Source organism: Cryptosporidium andersoni, assembly GCF_001865355.1.
Source record: "Cryptosporidium andersoni isolate 30847 chromosome Unknown contig_19, whole genome shotgun sequence".
Taxonomy (NCBI): domain Eukaryota; phylum Apicomplexa; class Conoidasida; order Eucoccidiorida; family Cryptosporidiidae; genus Cryptosporidium; species Cryptosporidium andersoni.
The window spans coordinates 840-20,633 of record NW_027122898.1 but is presented as its reverse complement, the minus strand read 5'-3'; the positions used below and the strand labels follow the sequence as shown (position 1 = coordinate 20,633).

The window sequence follows — 19,794 nt, the reverse complement described above, 5'->3', positions numbered from 1 at the left end:
ATATTAAGGATAATAAATTTTGGTAAATATATAAAGCTATTAACTCTATTTTATATTAGAAAATTCCTTAATATTCCGTAAAAGTAAAAGCCTGTAATATAACAAATAATATCAATAGGCGGTGATATAATAATATCATATTATGATTATTAGACATAATACGCGTTATTGTCGTTTAAGAGTCCCTTCTAGGTCTGATCTCTAATATAAGTATCTAGGTTATAGGGAAGAGAAAAGAAATTGAATGGTATCTATCTAGTTATGAAAACAAAAAAAAAAGCTTCATTAGATCTATCCTTAGGTGTTGGGAATACATCTCTATATAGACGTCATACTAAATTACAAGATATAAAACAAGTAAAAGATAAAAAACTGAGAAGTAAATTAACAACTCAACAAAGATTGTATCATATAGCATCTGAACGTCTAGCAAAGAGTGAGATTCTATTACCTGAGTCTATTGGTTATCTTGAGACTGAAGGACTAGAAAAAAGTTATTCTATATCTCAAGACTTGATTACTGAAAATATCTCATTAGGAGCTGCTAATAAAAGGTTTTCACTTAATCTATCATATGGGCCATATTTTGTTGATTATACTAGAAATGGTAATCATCTCTTAATTGGAGGATATGAAGGTACTATTGCCCTATTAGATGTATCAAATGGTCAACCAGAAGTAATAACAGAAATTCCACAGTTAAAAGAAACTATACAAGATGTTCATTTCCTTCATAATTATACAATGTTTGCTGTTGCTCAGAATAAGTATGTTTATATTTATGACCGTGATGGTATTGAAATACATTGTATACGTGATCATGTAATGAATCCATACAAGTTAGACTTTCTTTCATATCACTTTTTATTAACTAGTATTGGAGAATTTGGTGAATTAAGATATCAAGATATATCTACTGGTAAAGTAGCTGCACTGCATAAAACAGGTAAAGGAGCATGTCGTGTAATGAAGCATAACCCTTATAATGGAGTAGTTCATTTAGGACATAAGGATGGAACAGTATCACTATGGACACCTAATATTGCAACTCCAGTTGTTAAACTCTTGGCACAAAAAGGTAGTGTTACTGCTCTTGATGTAACAAATCATTATATGGTAACAGCAGGTATGGATAACTCTTGGAAAATTTGGGATATAAGGAAACCATCTAATTTTTGTCCATTACATAACTTAAAATCTTTCGGAGCAAGTGTTGCATCTATTTCAATTTCTGGTACAGGTTTAGTATCTGTTGGTTTTGGATGTCATATTCAAGTATGGAAAGATATATTAGCTTCTTCAAAACCGAAGATGCCATATATTACACATGATCATAATGGATCATATATAACTAGTATAAAATTTCAACCATGGAATGATATTCTTGGAATAGGGCATAAACAAGGAGTTGAGTCCATTATTGTACCTGGTGCTGGATGTCCAAACTTTGATTCGCGAGTTGCAAATATTTTTGAAACACCAAAGCAGAGAAGGGAATCAGAAGTTAGAATGTTGTTAGAAAAACTTCCTGAATCAACGATAACCCTTTATCCAGATTGTATTGGTAGTGTTGATACTGCACCTAGAGCTGTAAGGAAAGTTGAGTCCCAAACACTTAAAGATAATGAATCTAAAAAAATAAAGAAGATAAAGAATAAAAAGAGAGGAAGATCAAAAATTGAAAATAAGATTCGTAACAAAAATTTGAGATATGCAACTATGATTCGTACAAAGGCTGCTGAAATAATTTCTGAAAGGAAGTTAAATCAAGCTAATATTAATAAAGATAAGAACAAACCCTTAGATAAATTAAAAATAACAAATTTAAAGTCTAGAAATGCTTTGGATAGATTTAGATAAGTATAATATGGAGGTATTTTGTTATATATTTTATAGTATATTTGGAGAAATCTAGAGATATTGGACATGTACAGTTTTATCTTATATTTTATAAGAAATAGATTTAGTCAAACTTTAAGGCTTTCTTAATTAAAAGTATACTAACCTAAATATTATCTATTTAATTTGTACAAGTTTTTAACAAAATACATGGATGTATTATATGTAGTACTGGTACGTAAACTCGCATATGTCCTTTCTTTTCTTTTGTTAAGGATTAGTCTTCAGATATGCTGTATTAAATTCTAGTATCATGTAGACTCCTAATGACTTAGATATATTTATTACACAAATTATTGATTACTTTCTCTTTATTAATGGCCTAGTAATAAATATTTGAAGCGCGTCATAGGGTTCTTTATTTTGCCTATTTTTTCCTTGTTAATGCACTAACAAAAGGAATCAATACTCTAAATAAAATACAATAAGATAGTTAGACTATATATATATATATATATATAGTTAAATATTTTAATTTGCAAATTTTAGAAAATTTTTTTTTAGTAATATATGAGGTTAAATAAGCAGGGTAATGTTATTCCATAATCAAAAAGTTCTGATTTAGCGCCATAAATTAGTGGGGTTTTTGTGGAACTAGTTCTCAAAATACTCTTTAGTTTTTTTTTTTTTTGAAACCTATGCAGATATTTAGAAAATTGATTTACTAATACAAGGAAACTAATCCATGACAAACTAGTATAGTGAGGGAAAAAGCTTAGGATGGATGCCAGGGATTTTAGGGGAAAGGTTGGGAAAAGGTCAGATGCTGGGAAGAATCAAAGTTCGGTAATAATACAATCAACAACCTCTTCAGGAGAATCTCATGGACTGTTTGATTATGAGAGGAAAGGAACAATTAGTCAAACAATCTTTATAGACGGTTGCTCAAATAGTTATACTATTCTAAAAAGTAACAATTCTGGACTATTGAGCGCTGCTCCTAATGAGGGTAATTGTGAAAATTGTAGTGAACTGAATAATCCTGATAATTTTGAAGTGGATCATTACTTAATTTGTGATACTAAAAATGTGACGACTGAGCATGGAGATGATACAATGGAACCAATGATAAAACTATTTAAAAGCAAGGGTGGTTGGTACGTAGATGGAATTACTTTGTCTTCTAAAACCAATAGGGAACATTCATTAGTAATTTCAATGAAAGAGATCCTAAATTCTCAAGATAATGGACACAGTAAACAATATAAACCTTATTCATGGACAGAGTGTAGATATAGTGACGATTCAATTCCAAATAAGGGTAATAAGGTGTGGATTGTAAGCCCAAAACATACCCCAGGTATACCATTAAGACAGGGTGATATAATAAAATTGGGACGTTGTCAAATGCGTGTTCATGAGATCGTTGCTACTTTAGCAGCTGCCAAAGATGCTCTCCTACGTACTCCATATATTCCAACTTTTAATATTGAATCTAATAGAGAATTGAATAATTGTCTGGATATTTTGGCTTTTGAGGTAAATGGTATTGAAAATGTAAAGAACTCACAAAATTCTTATGGAATAAAAGGTGAAAATTCTACTTTCGAAAAAACTGAGAATGAGAAAGTTACTAATTTATGTACAAAGAGTCAGAATGGAAATATGGAAACTGCCCCATTAACACCTCTTTCGGGGATTTTAGAATGTGAGGATAAATATAAACAAGTAAAGAAAAACTTAACAATATCTCTAGAGATTTCAGATAAAGATGAAATGACACCTTTGAAAGTCATTGAGTCATCTAGCCATAATTTAAGACATCAACAGATAATACAAACGAGTATATCAGAAGATGATCACTCAGGAAATTTAAATAATAGAAATATAGATGACATTGTACAAAGTAACCAGACATTTAGTATTGCTATATCAACAAAGAATAATTCCAATAATGCAACTAAGTTCTGTCGTATATGCTTGTCTGATGATGGGGATTTGTTAGACTGTGAGGACAACTTTAATCCATTAATATGTCCATGTGACTGTAGAGGATCAATGCAATATGTACATTTACAATGCCTTAGAAAGTGGATTGAATCTCGCCTTGGTATTCCGGCAAGTTGGATGTCTAATATAACTAGCACACAAATAAATTTAAATACTACTAGAAATAATGCTTGTTCAGTAATACGAGGTCGTTTAAGAAGAATATTAAGGATCTTGTATCATCAATGTATTAACTACTTTAGTTGTACAACTAGTGGTAATGGAAATCGCCCAGTATGTTTTAATTTGAGAAAATTTGATTGTGAATTGTGCAAGGTTACATTTCCAAATCAATTATGGATACCGAATGGTGAGTCATTATTAACTTTACCTCTATTCAGGATTCCTAGACCCAAGTATCCTTATATAATCTTGGTTCCAATTGAAAGTGAATATACTTGCAAAATAAGTCAAATAATTGTATCATTTGGAGATCCAAGGAGTAGTGTGTATGTAGGCCGTGGTCATAATTCTGATGTAAGATTTGGGGAAATAAGTGTGAGTAGGTCACATGCTCAGTTGCAACATTGTTTCATATGTGGAGATTATGAAATATGCTTATCAGACCGTAGAAGTAAATTTGGATCTTTAGTTGAACTATCACGGCCATTCAAGATTGGCAAGGAGGGAATATCTCTTCAAATAGGAAAAACACTTATATTCTTAAAAACTGTCAAGTCTAAAGCATCACTTAAAAATATTCTACTACCTTGTATTACTGAAAAAAATATTAATAATGTTTCACTTAATAGAAACAATATTAATATATATTCATCTAAGGGGCATAATAATAGACAGAGTCATGAAACTCTGGATTATCAATCTGAAATCCAGTTAGATCAAGATGTGGATACAATGCAAGTTCAATATAATGCTCGAAATAATAATTACGATATTACTTGTTGGAGAAATTTACTTAGGTGTAATCATCTTTCTAGAGTCTCATCGCGCCATAGGTACTTTGCTCGTGCTTAACCCAAACTCTTTTTTTTTCGATATTACTTTGTGAATATCATCATGGTCTATTTCTTTTAATTATATATGTTTTACTTTTTTTCTTCTAATAATTAAACCTGATCTTAATTTTCAAAACTCTTCTAAAAGATCCTAGACACAATTTTCTTAGCTAATTATGATACCCTACACACGTTCTAGCGGGTTGTGTCCCTGTGATCCTTGTTTAGTTGATTTAGTTGATAAAGTAGGTATTAATACTTAGTACAAGCAAAACAAATACTATGTCTTTATGTTTTACTCATTTATTTGAAGCGTTAATTCTAGCTCTCAATTCATTAGCTATCTTAAATGATAGGAGATTTCTAAGATACTGTACGTGTTTTCTATTGATATACCTTTACTAGTACTATAATGACTTGCTCTTTATAATTAGATGGTTTGGATAAACCAATGTATGGAGAAGGTGTAAAACATCAAGTAGCAATCTTTTTATATGCAATTCGAACTTATTTAATATGTAAGTGACTATTGATAAATATTTGAATTTTTTAATAAATTATAGGTTTTTATATATTTTCTAGTACCTCTTGTTATATTGAATATATCCATAATATTCTTTGAACTATTACTTGGATAAAATCTTGTGGATACATTAGAATTCTAATTAGTACAGTCATTTATTTGAGGAGTCTATTTAATTGTTTCAATTTTAACAATGTATTTCTAATAAAGTACTATAAATATACCGAGGAAAATTTAATTTTAAAATTTTTGCTATATAACTTATTAAAATAATCCTATTCAAGTTCAATAAATCCGCACTCTTCTATGAGACTATCTAACAAGTCATCAAGTGTCATGTATACGACAGATTTGTTGTATCCCTCTATATGACTCAAACAAAGTTGACTTTCTTGGTTTATAATATACATCAGAGATTTCTAATAAGTAGAAATTTTGAATACAATTTCCAATTTTACAATCAATTAAATATTGGGTACTTTATAGTTTTTTTTTTCTAACTTACGGGGAAGACTTTAGCCAACATTATCTTGAGCAAAGGATCTATTCCTTGAATAGTATTAAGTCGCATCTCAATAGTCTTCAAAGTAACTCCATTGTCGTCTGAATTTGATATTTATTTAAATGTTCAAGTACAATATATACAGTAAAGCTTACCTTTGTAATTTTCATCTAGTAGGATTCTGTGTTATTTTATTCATTTTATGTTACATTTTTTAAATCCAGTATAAATATTTAATAAAAGAGTTCAAATGAATTTTCTTATTGACTCATTGAGATTTTTACTTACTTTAGTATTAAAATTTCATTCTGAGTTGTACCTTTAACTGAAATTAGAAAACCTCCTACATAATAGAATATAGCTTCAATCAAAGTAACTAACTCAAAAGGTATATCAGAATTTCTTGAGGGTCCAGCATTTGAAGTATTCTCAGTACTATAATTCATTATAATTCATTTACGTGCTTAGCAATGATGATATATTGCATATTTTAGTTTTAAACTTTGCTACACAAGTGTGGAAGAATTATTTTTGAAGTGTGGCGCCTTATAGGTCACATGCTAGTTTTACAGATAAAGTCTCATAATATTAAAGACTTGCTATTATATTTTAACTTTGCAAACTTATAAAGTAATTAAAATATCAGAGACCACAAAAATAACTGCTAGGGAGCATTTAGATTTTAAGAGTACCGATTATTTGAAGATTTACTTCTAGTTTCAAGCGTGATTTTAAGCTTCCACATACATCTAGAATTGCAACTAGTTGAAAACAAAAAATAAGGAAAAAAAAATACGATAGTAAGGTGAAATGTGTTTAAAAACTGGCGAAAATGAGCTCCAAATCTTGTAATATTGATGAATTGGATCTCGAGTCATCTGTTAACCAAACAAGCTTTTCATTTGACAATGTTAACTTTGAAAATAAACAAGGAGTAATATGTGACACAGCAAAGGATTTAAAAGATTTACCACAAGAAAAAGATAACTTTTTGATTTATAATAGTGATCAAAATACTGATTTTGAGGGTTCTTTAATGAAGGCTATCGAATCAAGTCCTCTAAATGAAATCATATACTTATATTTGTGGGATAAAGTTTTTAATTATTGGGTAGATCAATTACATAGAAATAATAGAATGAATACTGTAAAAGTAATTCGCAGTATTATTAGTTTGTTGGGTTCTGTTAGTCAAAGGCTAGAAGGATTATCTTTTGGACTGAGCTCATCTTTATCAGGAGACATGGGAGATGTACTTGTTGAAAAAGTTCTAACTTGTTGTTTAAAAAAATATCTTGTGAGTACTGAGACTATCGGAAGTCAAAATACAAGTAAGAGTATAGTAAATACTAATTTGGTTTATGAACTGATTTTACACTTATGTGACTCCTGTTCATTATCATACTCTGAAGCCACTAGATGTATTCAGAATATAATTCAATTTTCTCAACTCAGTATAGCTACTAAAGATGATACTAATTCTAATGCTCTAAGCGTAGATAATTATCAAAGTCGTGAAAAATTGATAGACAGTCTTATAATGCAGCTATGCAAAGCAGTAAAACATCATAATTCTATTATTAGAATTGAAATAGTTGGAATTTTAATTTATGCCTTCTTAGCAGTACCAATGTCATCTAAATTTCCTTATAATCCAACGAGAATTGTACAAGCCTTAGTTTGGTCTATGTATGATGATGAAGAAGAAGTTGTTTGTCGTGCAATAGATGGCTTACGTGTATATTTGTCTGTTGTTGGCAATGACTACTTTCGAACAGTAATAAATTTGGCTGTAAATGCTCTCCCTATAGAGCGTAAACAAGCTTCACCTTTTACCCCATTAAAAATATTACAGAAACGAATTCTTCAAAATCCACCACTTCCAGATATAGAAGATGGATATGTGACTATTATAGATTTTAATCTAAGCAATATGATTGAAGACAGTGAAGATTATGATAGTTCCTTAAAGAGTTCTAGTACTGAAAATAATGTTGAGAGATATAATAGTCAACAGATTATTTATAATAATAGTAAGATAGATTCACCAGATAATCATTGCCTCATTGATTCTAATAATAAATCTCTAGTATCTGTTAAAGTGGAATTAAATAAGGAAACAATATTAAATAAATCTGATATTACAGATTTCTCAGATATAATATCAACAAGTATTGACCAAATAGAATCTATATATCAAAATTCTATACACTTTTTATCAACTTGTGAATTACTAACTGAAGATTGGAATAAAGTTGTAGAAGAGATCACAAATTTGCGTCGTATTATAATATTTCATTCTCAATTACTAAACAATAACATAGCATTTATGCAGTCCCATAACTCTAGGCAAAAAAGTTTTAATGCTACTTATGTTGGGGAAAGTATTATAAGATGGGTTAATTCACTGCGTTCTAGTGTCAGTAAAGTGGCATTATATGCTATTGAAGAATTATATTTGAATTGTGGAAATTTTTTGGATTTCGGAAGGTTCTTAGACCTTAGTATTGATGCTTTACTAAAGAGAACTACAGATCGCAATAAATTCTTAGCAAATGATGCATATCAGGCTATTAAGACCATTTGTTTAGTAAAATATGGTGACAAATTATTGGGTAAATTCGTCAACTACGGACTACGTAGTCGAAGTTCGATAATTATCCATAGATGCCTTGCTGCTATAGAAATAATTTTACAACAAATAGGTGTTAATATTTTGAAGTGCGGTAATCTATTATCATGTATTGAATTTATTCACAGCAATATAAATGGATCTACGCCAGACATACGTGCTACTGCAAATAAATGTATTAGAACTATGTTAGGGAATGTAAAATGGAAAAGTATAAGCACGGCTTTACAACGTTCCGTGGCTCCTTTTAAGCTTGATAAATTTCGCACAGATTTTGAGCGATTAATTAAATAAAAATGAGTTTCAACAAAAGTTTTCTATTAAAATTTAAGTAGGAAAGTGCTATTACATCAATAATCTCTAAATATTTCTTTTTTTTTATTTTATTGTATTTCGCTTAGAGTTCATCTTGTATTGGAGTTTGTTCCTTAGGATCCCAAGGCTCAACTGTAACAATAGGTGGTAATTTAGGTAGAGGATCCACTGGAGCTCTACCAGTAGTGAGAGAAGTTAAAAAAGAGTTCAAAGATTCCACAGTAAAACTTCCTCTATGAGTAGAAAATCTTTGCTTTTCCACATTAATGGCAATAGTAGCAGGATAACCAAATGCCAAATTGAGTTTTTCTTCAAATTCGAACTGACTTCCTCCTTCAGACCATAAGAATCGTACTGGAACAGCAGCAGAAGCTTTAATTACTTTCTTATAGTCTTCTAAATACTTTTGCCTATCTGAGACACTACTGTCAACTATATGTGGAAGGAAGGCAATCACACAGAGTCCTTTACTACAATTCTCTTCGAACTTTTCTTGATTTAACAATTGTTCAACTTTAATTATTCGAGATTGAAATTTAGCTGCAAATTCCATTAGATCACTAGCTGACCTCGGTCCATTGTAGGGGATTGGATTCAATTCCTTCTTATTTCCTGAAGGGAACATCAATAAAGTGGGGAAACCTTGGATCTGATACCTTTGTGCTACCATTGTGTGTTGTGTAGCATCAACTTTGCCAATTTTAACTTTTCCTTTAGCTAGATATCCTAGCTCTTCCCAATCTGGAGCAAGACTTTTGCAGTGACCACACCAAGGAGCATAGAATTTGATAAACCAGGATGATTCTTGATCTTCTAACACTATCTTATCGAAATTTGAGTCTGTCAATTCTACAACATCAGATTTCGTTGCTTTCCTTTTTTTATCTTTTCCTTTACTAGATTCAGATTTGCTTGATCCTTTATTATCTGTTTTCTTTCCACTTAAGCGTGAGTTAGCAACATCCTTTAAAGCAGCTAATGCAGCATTGACTACTCCTTGACTAGTTCTCGGACCCGAATAATCCTTTGGTTTATTAAAAGAACTTGAAAGAATTTTAATTGTTGGAAATCCCTTGATACTATATTCTGCCATATCACTTTCATTGTTAATTGCGACTAATGGTACTATACCCTTTAAGGCACTAGCTGCTTCCTCATACTCAGGTGCAAAAGCTTTACAATGCCCACACCACTCGGCAAAAAATTCAGCAATTACTACTGGGTGTTCCTTAATCATTTTATTTAAATGATTACCAGTGACTACTTTTATTGGAGAGTCTTTTGAGTATAAGCAATATATAAAACATGCAGGGGCAGTCAAAAGAATTAGGCACAAAAACTTTAATACTTTTTTCATTTTGGTTTATAATAGTTCTAAAACAAAAGATATATGAGATGCAAAAATTTAGATATCCTTACAATGCAATCTTACCAGCTTAAATATCGATTTTCCCACAAAATTAAGGGTTAAAAGATGATACAGGACGTTAATAGTGGCGAAAAAAGTTACTTAACCGCTAAAATTAGTATTATAACTCAAACATTGATACCGTAAAAATTAAATATTTGTTACCTTTAAAAAAGTAGCACATTATTTATTGGCAAGACTTTTAAACTTGTGCGACTATCTTGAAGCTAAGAAAACTTAAGATGTCCACACTTTATTTTGATCTTGAAAATGATTTGGAACCATCATTAAGTTCTCTATTTGCTCTAAAATCTTTGAAGTGGATATTCGTGGGAGGTAAAGGAGGTGTCGGGAAGACAACTACATCATGTTCTATTGCTTCTAAGCTTTCAGAGGAGCGAGATAGTGTAAGTTTTGTCTCTTTTTTTATAATGATCATTATTTATATTTAATTTATTTAGGTTTTAATACTATCTACTGATCCAGCTCATAATCTAAGCGATGCATTTGTTCAGAAATTTGGTAGTACACCTACCTTGATTAACGGATACAAGAATTTATATGCAATGGAGTTAGACCCTTCCTACCAACAAGTAATGGAATTTAAACTTAAGGATGAGGGCTTTAATTTATCTAAATTTCTCCCAGATCTATTATCTGCCTTACCTGGTATAGATGAGGCTCTAAGCTTTGCTGCTCTTATGCAATTTGTTCAGACAATGTCATACAGTGTCATTGTATTTGACACTGCACCAACAGGTCATACACTTCGTCTACTAAGCTTTCCAAGTTTATTAGAGAAGGGTTTGACTAAATTAAGTTCTCTAAGACAAAAAATGTCGGGTGCTTTTCAATTATTTAATTCTATTAGTGGTAGCTCTTTACAAGAAGATGATATTCATTCTAAACTTGATGATTTAAGAGCTATCACGACTTCTGTAAAAGAGACATTTCAAGATGCCTCAAAGACATCATTTGTATGTGTTTGTATCCCGGAATTTCTTTCCGTTTATGAAACAGAACGCCTTATACAGGAATTAGCAAAACAGTCTATAGATTGTTCACATATTGTGGTTAATCAAGTAGTATTTCCTATTGCTGACAAACTAATTGGTGAAGATCAATCGAATACAACTTTAAGTATCCCATCTAAATATATGTGTGAAGAGATCCCAAACGATCCAAATGAACTTCGTAGTTTTACTTTAAGTCTTGTTTCAGAATATAGGACATTATGGAATTATACTAGGATCTTATATGAATCTTATCAATCTAGAAGAAGCATGCAACGTAAATATTTAGAACAAATCAGGGATCTGTATGGTTGTGATTTCCATGTAGCTTACATTCCAACTTTACAGAGTGAGGTAAGTTCGTACGTACTGGATATTTTGTATATACATAATATTGAATACTTCAAAAATATCTTTTAGGTACGTGGAATAGATCGTCTTAAACACTTTGGATCTCTTCTAGTAAAGAAAATAAACATAGATACTTTGTTAGAGGCAGATTCACTTAAAGTGCTAGCTTAATTTCTAGACTACTAATATTTTCTCTAATTTAACGTCTTTTTCTCCTTTGCTGTCGCCTAGAGTGATGATTATCTGTATCTACTTCTTTTTTAGCAGTTGACGGTCCTTTATTTCTAAAAGATGTGTCACTTGTTGGTATAGCTCCTTGGTGTCCCCCTTTCTGTAAAGTTCCCTTATTCCTCTGATTTTTAGCCTTATGTAATTTCTTAAATGATGACCTCTCCTCCTTTGGTAACCATCTTTCAGGATCAGGATAAGGTCCTGGGTTATTTGGATCAAATCCCTTTGGGTATCTTATTTTTCTTTTACGGTGCTTAGATTTACTTTTTTGACATACACTTATCACAAGTTCAGAGTCCAAACTATTACTAAAGTGAGGTATCTTAGGTATCTCTGACCTCTCAAGAATCTCAGGGTCTATTGAGAACATAGAAGATGGTAGTTTATTATCTAAAATCCGCAGATATTGTTTTAAATTCAGATTTGAATTATTATTGAGTGACGCTGATACGACTAAACCTATAACTGATGAGATATCATTACTTGAGGTTATATTTAAAGCAGTTGAGAAACACTCTACAGATTTGGAGAACATGCCAATACGTAGAAATGTATTACCTAAAATATTTAAAATTTCAGCTATAATATTATTGTTAATTGCTCCCTCTTTAGTATCCAATGCTTGTTTTAGTGAGTTACAAAATGTATCCAATTTATGGATAATTGTTGATATATTTATAACTTTATCCATCTTTGTATAAATTAGTAACCTAATCAGATGTTCAAAGGTAGAGCTAGATATCCAGTCTGGGTTAGATTTATATTCTTTAGTAATGACCTTTATATATTGGCTAAGTATAACATCTATAAATCTCGGTATATTCTTGAAACTTTTAAGTTTAATTGCAAGACTCAGTAATGCATTGGAATATGCCAAATTCTCTGGACTTTGTTTATGAAGATATTCTAAAGATGATAGGGCTTTCTTTTCCTTACCTTGTAACATGTAGATTCCTACTTTAAAAAGTTCCAGTTTAGTTTTGTAAACTGTAAACTTCTCAGCATCTCTAATATATCTATTGTATTGAGGAGAAGAATAACATGAAAATGCCTTATTCAAACATATTGAAAATTTTTGAGATGATATAAGTTTGTTATAAAAATTTTCTTTAGATGTAATTGTTAAACGGTTTAAACCATCAATATAATTGTCAGATTTATCCCTATTTTGAAGTGATATCATATTATTAAAGGCTACCACAGCAAGTTGAACAATAGAAGATTCTAAAAATATCCCATTTAGTTTGTATTCTTCAATACAGGATGTGTATAAATTTAGAGCTTTATCATACTCACCCATTTGTTGGAAAATATAAGCTCTACATAATTTAAATGAACACATGTCACTTTTATTTGAATTATATTCCTTTTCTTCACTTTGTGTAGGGTTAGTGGTCATATAGATTTCTTGGGACTTATTCAAAGCTCTTACAACCTTGTCATATTCCTTGTTTACAATATGCAGACATGCCAAATTAAACCAATATTCATATGAAGAAGAAAATATACAAGACTGATCTTCTTGATAATTAGAATATATTGAAAGATTTTCATCTGAGGCTTGAACAGCCATATGATTTACAGATAAGAGTATCTGCTCTTCTGTATTGTTATGACCAGATATACCAATTAATTTCCTATATAAACATTCACATTCCTGAAAACGTCCCATAAGATAAAAAATTTGGGCCTTTAGATGTAGTATCGAGGTATCTACAAAGTCAGTAGATTTTACACAAAATGAGTCAAGACACTTTAATGCTTCTTCTAAACGATTCATACGATATAGACAATAAGATCTCTCATAAAATAAATCAGTGGAAAATCTTCCTTTTATTAAATCAATGTAATTAATGGCTTGATGCCATTTTCCACGTTGTATAAGGCAGTATATTTTAGTTCTCAAAACATCTTCGTTATTACATCCCAAAGCCTTCAATTTATTACAAATATTAATTGCTATTTCATATTGCTCTGAATCGACTAGCTCATGAAGTTCTTTATAAAGTTCTTCAATAGTATGCATTGAAGATACTGAATATAATGTTGACAATAAGATTGAGGGGAATTGTCTAGTTTAAGAGACAAGATTAGCGGGTGAAGTCACTACCCTAAAAATAAGCTGTTCAAGAGTAATATACTCTTAGTGTGTATATATATTATCAAGAGTTAGAATTCACGATCCTATTAGATATAAAAAGATCACATACTATGTAATACAAAGAAAAAGAACAAAGTATATCCTAATGGGATGGTATAGAAAAAGTGTACCCTTTTAAGTTGGATTGACAAATTAAAACTTAGTCTCTCTATATTTATTGTCTTATACTATTTCTTCATATTGAATATGTAATTAATTCAACTCAATTGTCAAATTAAATGCAATATCATGCGCAATTAAAGTACACATTGCATGCTTCAAATGGTACATAATATCTTAATATTGCATTATATTGTACTTTTACTTTCAAAGTAATCTAAATCCTCTTAGATAAATACTCTTAAAATAAATCCCAAAATAACCAGGTATATCTACATTACCACTTAATGAGAAGTCAGTTCTAACTCTATTTGCAATAATATATAGTAATCTTCCCTTATATTAAATTATGAATCACTATATTAAGAGGAGAGATAATACAGAAGTAGTTCCAATAAAATAATAAGTTATAAGAAACTAAGACTAGTACAATATTCTGAATTACTTATTATATCCATTGCAGACCCTTCATTTCTTCCCAGACCTATTAATAACGATCTTATTCAAAGTTGGTGGGAGTGATGCCTCTAATTTTTTGGCCTTCTCAGCATCCTTCATTACTAAAGTGTAAAGATATCTACTACATCTTATCTTGAATTTTGTAGTTACATGATGCTCCCTCTTTACACGTACAACGGCTACAGACCTCGCATCTTGACGACGAGAAGTATTAATAAAAGTACGCAAATCAGTTATTTGTACGGGCATCTTGACACTTTAAGTAGTAAATGGACAAACTTAAAATATTGTTATTAGTCTTTCAGTTAGAGAGCAGAACCTTAAAAACTAGCTAAAAATCAGTTGTAGCGCTAAACTTTTAAGAATCTGTCTGTCTCAAATAAGCCGTCTCAAAAATACCGCAAAATAGATAACATATATAGCGGCACTGAATATTGCTACTTTAATATAATAATATTAATAATAAAAAAAAAAAGTTACAAATTACAGAAAAATTTTGATTATATAAAGTGATTTGGATAGTGAATAATTTTATTTTTATTATTTAATTTAGAATTTCTCTGATGTTTTTAGTTATTCTGAAGAAACTTGGTTAAGTATTTAGTTCTTTTAGGAAGTAGTATTATATAAAGATTTACCAGTATATTTTATAAATTTTAAAAAGTGACTAAATACTGAGGCTCTTTATTTAATCTTTTAGTTATTATTCTACCTATAAAGTATACTGCAAGGTGCATCTTAGATGCATGGTTAAGAATGAGGCACCTTAAGCGCCTATGATTATCTAAAGATCATTGTTATTTTAGAATTCACAATCACTTTGAAATATAAGAGGCAAAAATAAAGAAATAAATTTACTATGACACCTAAACATATCCACACCAATAATTCCAATATAACAAGCTATTATCCACACTCTAAGATCAGTTTTATGGACGATATTCTTGAAGAAGATATCAATAAACTGGAGAATAAAAATGTCAATATATGGAAAATGAAGGAAGCTAAATTACCATTAGTTGCATTAATATTGAGCTTCATATTTCCACCAATAGGCTGTATAGCCTTTTTGATATTATCTAGAGCACCGAAATCTAGCCCACGTTATAAAGTTGCAGTTGCAGCTTTGTATACGGGATCACTACTATCAGCATTATATACATTTCTGATAGCAATGTTTCTATTGGCTTTAGTAGGTCCTAAATATAAGCCTTATGTTATATTAGGTCCTGCATACTAATGTTTCTAAGTAAATCTACAATTTGGTTTGCTATAGCATACTTCAGCCACTTTTTAGATTAATACTGGGATTCGTATAGAATTAGATGTAAAGATAATCTAAGTTAGCTAAGTACTTATTTTGAATGTATGACATTATTTATAATATAGTCCATATTACCAATACTCTAACTTTTTTCTTTTTGCCCCCACAAATTTTTTCATGTATTAATGCAATGAATTTATACGACAAGACAATATAGCGCGTGCTGTGTGTATGAGAATGTCAGCTTGTAAATAACAGGATGTAAGAATTTGTAGCTATAACAAAACAAAATAAATTAAACCTAAGAACCATATGAATGAGTATATAGTATTATATTTATAACTGAAGTATATTATGAAAGCAGATATAAATTCAGTACCCTTAAAACCATCACTAACTAAGACTCCAAACCCACCGGCTCAGACCAAGAATTTGAACCAAAGTACTTCATCTGTAAGTGTACCAGTACTTCCTCCAAGAAAACAACTTGTTATATCAGGTGCAAAGGTGCAACCTAAAGATTCAGTACCAAAGGCTTTAGTAACCCCCATTACAAAGCCAATTCCTAAACCTGCAATAAAAGCAAATGTCCCAACAGCTCTGGCATCTGTACCAGAATCTAAAGAAGTTGCTTTTTTATCAGAAGCTCATAATAGTAATATTAAGAAACAGGAATCTTTAAAATATATAGCTACCAAAGACGATACTAAACCACCAGAACCAACTATTAATACTTCTAAATCCCTAACAAAATCTATTACTACTAAATCATTAGACTTATCTGATGTCTCTAAATCTATAATAAAAACTCCACCTATTAAGTCAACTGCAACTCTTCCTACTGTTGCCGTTACTAAAGGTACAGTACCAGCTATAAAAGTAGGTAAACCTGCTCCACCAAGTGTTATTCCTAAAGTTGAACACAAGGAAGATATAAAAATTCCCGAGAAACAAGTTGATACTCATGAGTCAATCCCTTTACCTAATTCTACAAGTTTATCCAATAATACTAAGAAATCTGTTACAACCAAATTACTTTCCAATCCTTCTGTTAATAGTGAGTCAGGGAATATATTAGGTATTAATGCAAAAAAAACTATTCCAGAACTGAAAAGTAAATCTAATGGAATAATTTTACAGAATACTTCCTTAAAAGTATATTCTCAACCTGAGAAGGTAAATAATACAGATTTAGTATCTCCTGATACTACTGAGGCTTCGAATACTGTAGTCAAAGAAGTAACAAATCCTAAAGGCTCAAAGATTATTTCTAATCAGACCACTAATCTTGAACCTGTGACAAAAACTTTAGATGCTCCAATACTATCCAAATTGAGTGAAAGCTCTATACCTACAAAAAAGTTAAATGTTTTATTAAATTTATCAGATAATACTAAAGATAAGATAAAAAAAGCAACACTTAAAACCTACTCAGTATCTCCGAAATATGAAACAATAAGTAATGAAGCTCAAAGTGATAAAAAGATACGAGTAAGAACACCAACATTTAATATATTAAATAATGATGAAACTGATCATGTTGAAAGATATTCAAAACCTCATTTTAACTTGAGTCAAAAAGTTAACACACCAAGAATTATTAATGATAAACAAGTAATTTTAGAACAAAGCAGAATTTGCAAAGATCCAACAAGTGATGATCGTGGTTTAGATAAATATATGAGCCGATCTTCATATTACAAAAATGGGGATAGATATGCATTAACTGCTAATAGTCTACATAATTTGAGGAATAGGGGAAATAAAGATTATTCATCAGATGTTACAGAGAAGGAACGAACTCTTGAAACTAGCTATCAAGGTTTAGATCCAGCAATATGGCAAATAATAACTACTATTGCTGCTATATGCAATTCTGCAGGTAATAACAGATGTCAGAAGTGCTGTCATAAGCATAAATCTCATAAAAAGAAGAAAGTACGAGATAAACATGATAATAATGATGCAATTAGCAACTTCAGTAATAAATGTGAAAAATCTATCGACATAAAAGTTCCTTCAACAGGAGATGTTAAAGTAGTAACTAAAACAAGTAATCAAGAACCTGGAGATACTCAGATAACTAATCAAGAAGATCCTAAAAAAGATTTAAAAAGGTGTGATGGTACAGGCCAGTATACATGGGATAAGAAAGTTGTTAGTCAAAGTAATTGGCACAGTGTAGAAAGGAAACTTTCACAAATTAGAGGGAGTAATGATTTATATGAAGATATAGAAATATCTGATATTAATGAATCTGATCAAGAGGAAAAGAACCAAGATGAAAAGATTCAAAAGGAAATCTTACGACCTAGGTATAGTGAAGTTGATGAATTTATTCCAGATAAACTCACAAGATCATACATTGGGAAATCTCGTCAATATTTAGCTAAAAAGGACTTTAAAAATATAAAGCGTACACACAAACCATTTGTTGGAGGACTTATAACTCCTAGACGTCGGCCATACAGTAGTTTATCTGAGATGGCAACCTATTTTGCTAATATAGAACCTCAAGATCAAAGTGATATTATAAGTATGCTACTAGCCTGTAGAAAACTTGAAAAGCAAATAGAAGAACAACAATTAATCATGCAAATGCTAGAGCATGATTTGCGTGAAGCTCAGTCAGCTCTTAGATTTCCTCCTGAGTGGCGAATGTTGCAAAAAGTTGATGTTGTTGGTCCTACTCCAGGAGATGTTGGACAATTACCACCAACCAGTGACCCATTATATGTACAAAATCATCCTCAAGTAGAACCACCATGGATGAACAAAAAACCAAAAGATTCTTTACCAAATAGAATACCTACAAGAGTATAATGCTAAAATATGTTTTATTTCATTAAGAATAACAAATTCCCTTTATTTACTATGTACAATTATCAGAAATACCTCCTAACTTCTTTTTTTTTTTTTATAAATAAGTAGATAGGTGGTGCAAAACTTTTCCTTCACACATTACGTTCCATTATAATCTTTAGGCCTCCGAAAAAGTGCACTAGCCGGTAATCGAAACCGGGCCAACGCAATGGGAACGCGTTATCCTACCACTAGACTACTAGTGCTACCGACTGAGTGGTTCTAGGGGATCTATTTTATTCTGTCCAACTAAATATAAATTTCACTCCTTTTAACACTTATAGGATATATCACTACTTTAAATATATATTATTTTACTAAGTTTCTATCAAGACCCTTTTTCTAACTGAGTAGAACCTTATATTTAAAAAAAAAAAAAAAAAGGCGCCAAATAAGACGTATTAATACGTATATTTTGGATTGCACCCTAATTACATGCAAAGTATAGCAATGACTATTGACTACACAAATGCATTGTCCGTACACAATACGTGTACATATACTACATACTAGTCTGCAACTTTGTATAATTAATTATCTGAAATTAGTTCGACATTGTTGTGCATTTTGGGTGCACTCTTGTTAAGAAGGTTTTTGGTGAGATTTGATAAACAGCAAAATAATTACAGAATTTGAACACGATATTGCTTAAGTTATCTAACCTGGACCTTATTACACCTTTTTCAAGATTACCAAGTATTAATATAGCAAGACTATTCTTTTTACTGCTGGGATATTAAAATGATTTTATCTAAAGTTAAAGTTTCATGGGTGACAATCGTAATTGTAGCTTCTTTACCACTATTAACCTTGAGTTTTCACTCTAGCAATATATTGCAAATGAAGGTTGATGCTCTTGGATCAATAACTGGAAATATGCGCTTGGATACATCACACAAATATAGTAGTGATACTGGTTGTAGTCCAGAAATAACAAACTTCTATAGTATATCTATTCCATCTAGTTTCGATACTGAGACTTTTCTACCAGTAGATAGTTTCGGGAATACCTACAATCCATATTCTGGTATAATCACTGGAAGTAAAGATATAAATAGTAATTACTTTATAGCTCCTTTAAAATTAGATCCAGAAACAAATTTACCACTCATCGAATTTGCCACAAAAGA

General features: G+C 30.7%; 10 protein-coding genes across 10 annotated transcripts; 6 read left to right on the top strand and 4 right to left on the bottom strand.

Moving 5' to 3' along the window:
* Positions 1-261: 261 nt before the first annotated feature.
* cand_012140 (uncharacterized protein) lies at positions 262-1,860 on the top strand (the record flags this gene model as incomplete). The annotated part of the gene is made up of 1 exon (XM_067211452.1): positions 262-1,860. One exon carries the CDS (start codon positions 262-264, stop codon positions 1,858-1,860), a length of 1,599 nt encoding a protein of 532 aa, XP_067066971.1.
* Positions 1,861-2,619: 759 nt separating this feature from the next.
* cand_012130 (zinc C3HC4 type domain-containing protein) lies at positions 2,620-4,863 on the top strand (the record flags this gene model as incomplete). Its single annotated transcript, XM_067211451.1, has 1 exon — positions 2,620-4,863. The coding sequence occupies one exon, from the start codon at positions 2,620-2,622 to the stop codon at positions 4,861-4,863; it is 2,244 nt and encodes a 747-aa protein (XP_067066970.1).
* Positions 4,864-5,642: 779 nt separating this feature from the next.
* Positions 5,643-6,315, bottom strand: cand_012120 (uncharacterized protein; the record flags this gene model as incomplete). Its single annotated transcript, XM_067211450.1, has 4 exons — positions 5,643-5,786; positions 5,873-5,970; positions 6,025-6,050; positions 6,158-6,315. The coding sequence occupies 4 exons, from the start codon at positions 6,313-6,315 to the stop codon at positions 5,643-5,645; spliced, it is 426 nt and encodes a 141-aa protein (XP_067066969.1).
* A 386-nt stretch (positions 6,316-6,701) lies between these two features.
* Positions 6,702-8,795, top strand: cand_012110 (uncharacterized protein; the record flags this gene model as incomplete). The annotated part of the gene is made up of 1 exon (XM_067211449.1): positions 6,702-8,795. One exon carries the CDS (start codon positions 6,702-6,704, stop codon positions 8,793-8,795), a length of 2,094 nt encoding a protein of 697 aa, XP_067066968.1.
* Positions 8,796-8,898: 103 nt separating this feature from the next.
* cand_012100 (protein disulfide-isomerase domain-containing protein) lies at positions 8,899-10,173 on the bottom strand (the record flags this gene model as incomplete). The annotated part of the gene is made up of 1 exon (XM_067211448.1): positions 8,899-10,173. The coding sequence occupies one exon, from the start codon at positions 10,171-10,173 to the stop codon at positions 8,899-8,901; it is 1,275 nt and encodes a 424-aa protein (XP_067066967.1).
* A 293-nt stretch (positions 10,174-10,466) lies between these two features.
* Positions 10,467-11,759, top strand: cand_012090 (arsenite-activated ATPase family protein; the record flags this gene model as incomplete). The annotated part of the gene is made up of 3 exons (XM_067211447.1): positions 10,467-10,631; positions 10,686-11,591; positions 11,658-11,759. 3 exons carry the CDS (start codon positions 10,467-10,469, stop codon positions 11,757-11,759), a joined length of 1,173 nt encoding a protein of 390 aa, XP_067066966.1.
* Positions 11,760-11,787: 28 nt separating this feature from the next.
* On the bottom strand, positions 11,788-13,845 carry cand_012080 (TPR repeat-containing protein; the record flags this gene model as incomplete). The annotated part of the gene is made up of 1 exon (XM_067211446.1): positions 11,788-13,845. The coding sequence occupies one exon, from the start codon at positions 13,843-13,845 to the stop codon at positions 11,788-11,790; it is 2,058 nt and encodes a 685-aa protein (XP_067066965.1).
* A 702-nt stretch (positions 13,846-14,547) lies between these two features.
* On the bottom strand, positions 14,548-14,787 carry cand_012070 (60s ribosomal protein L38; the record flags this gene model as incomplete). Its single annotated transcript, XM_067211445.1, has 1 exon — positions 14,548-14,787. One exon carries the CDS (start codon positions 14,785-14,787, stop codon positions 14,548-14,550), a length of 240 nt encoding a protein of 79 aa, XP_067066964.1.
* A 682-nt stretch (positions 14,788-15,469) lies between these two features.
* cand_012060 (uncharacterized protein) lies at positions 15,470-15,778 on the top strand (the record flags this gene model as incomplete). Its single annotated transcript, XM_067211444.1, has 1 exon — positions 15,470-15,778. One exon carries the CDS (start codon positions 15,470-15,472, stop codon positions 15,776-15,778), a length of 309 nt encoding a protein of 102 aa, XP_067066963.1.
* A 378-nt stretch (positions 15,779-16,156) lies between these two features.
* On the top strand, positions 16,157-18,625 carry cand_012050 (uncharacterized protein; the record flags this gene model as incomplete). Its single annotated transcript, XM_067211443.1, has 1 exon — positions 16,157-18,625. The coding sequence occupies one exon, from the start codon at positions 16,157-16,159 to the stop codon at positions 18,623-18,625; it is 2,469 nt and encodes an 822-aa protein (XP_067066962.1).
* Positions 18,626-19,794: the final 1,169 nt, after the last annotated feature.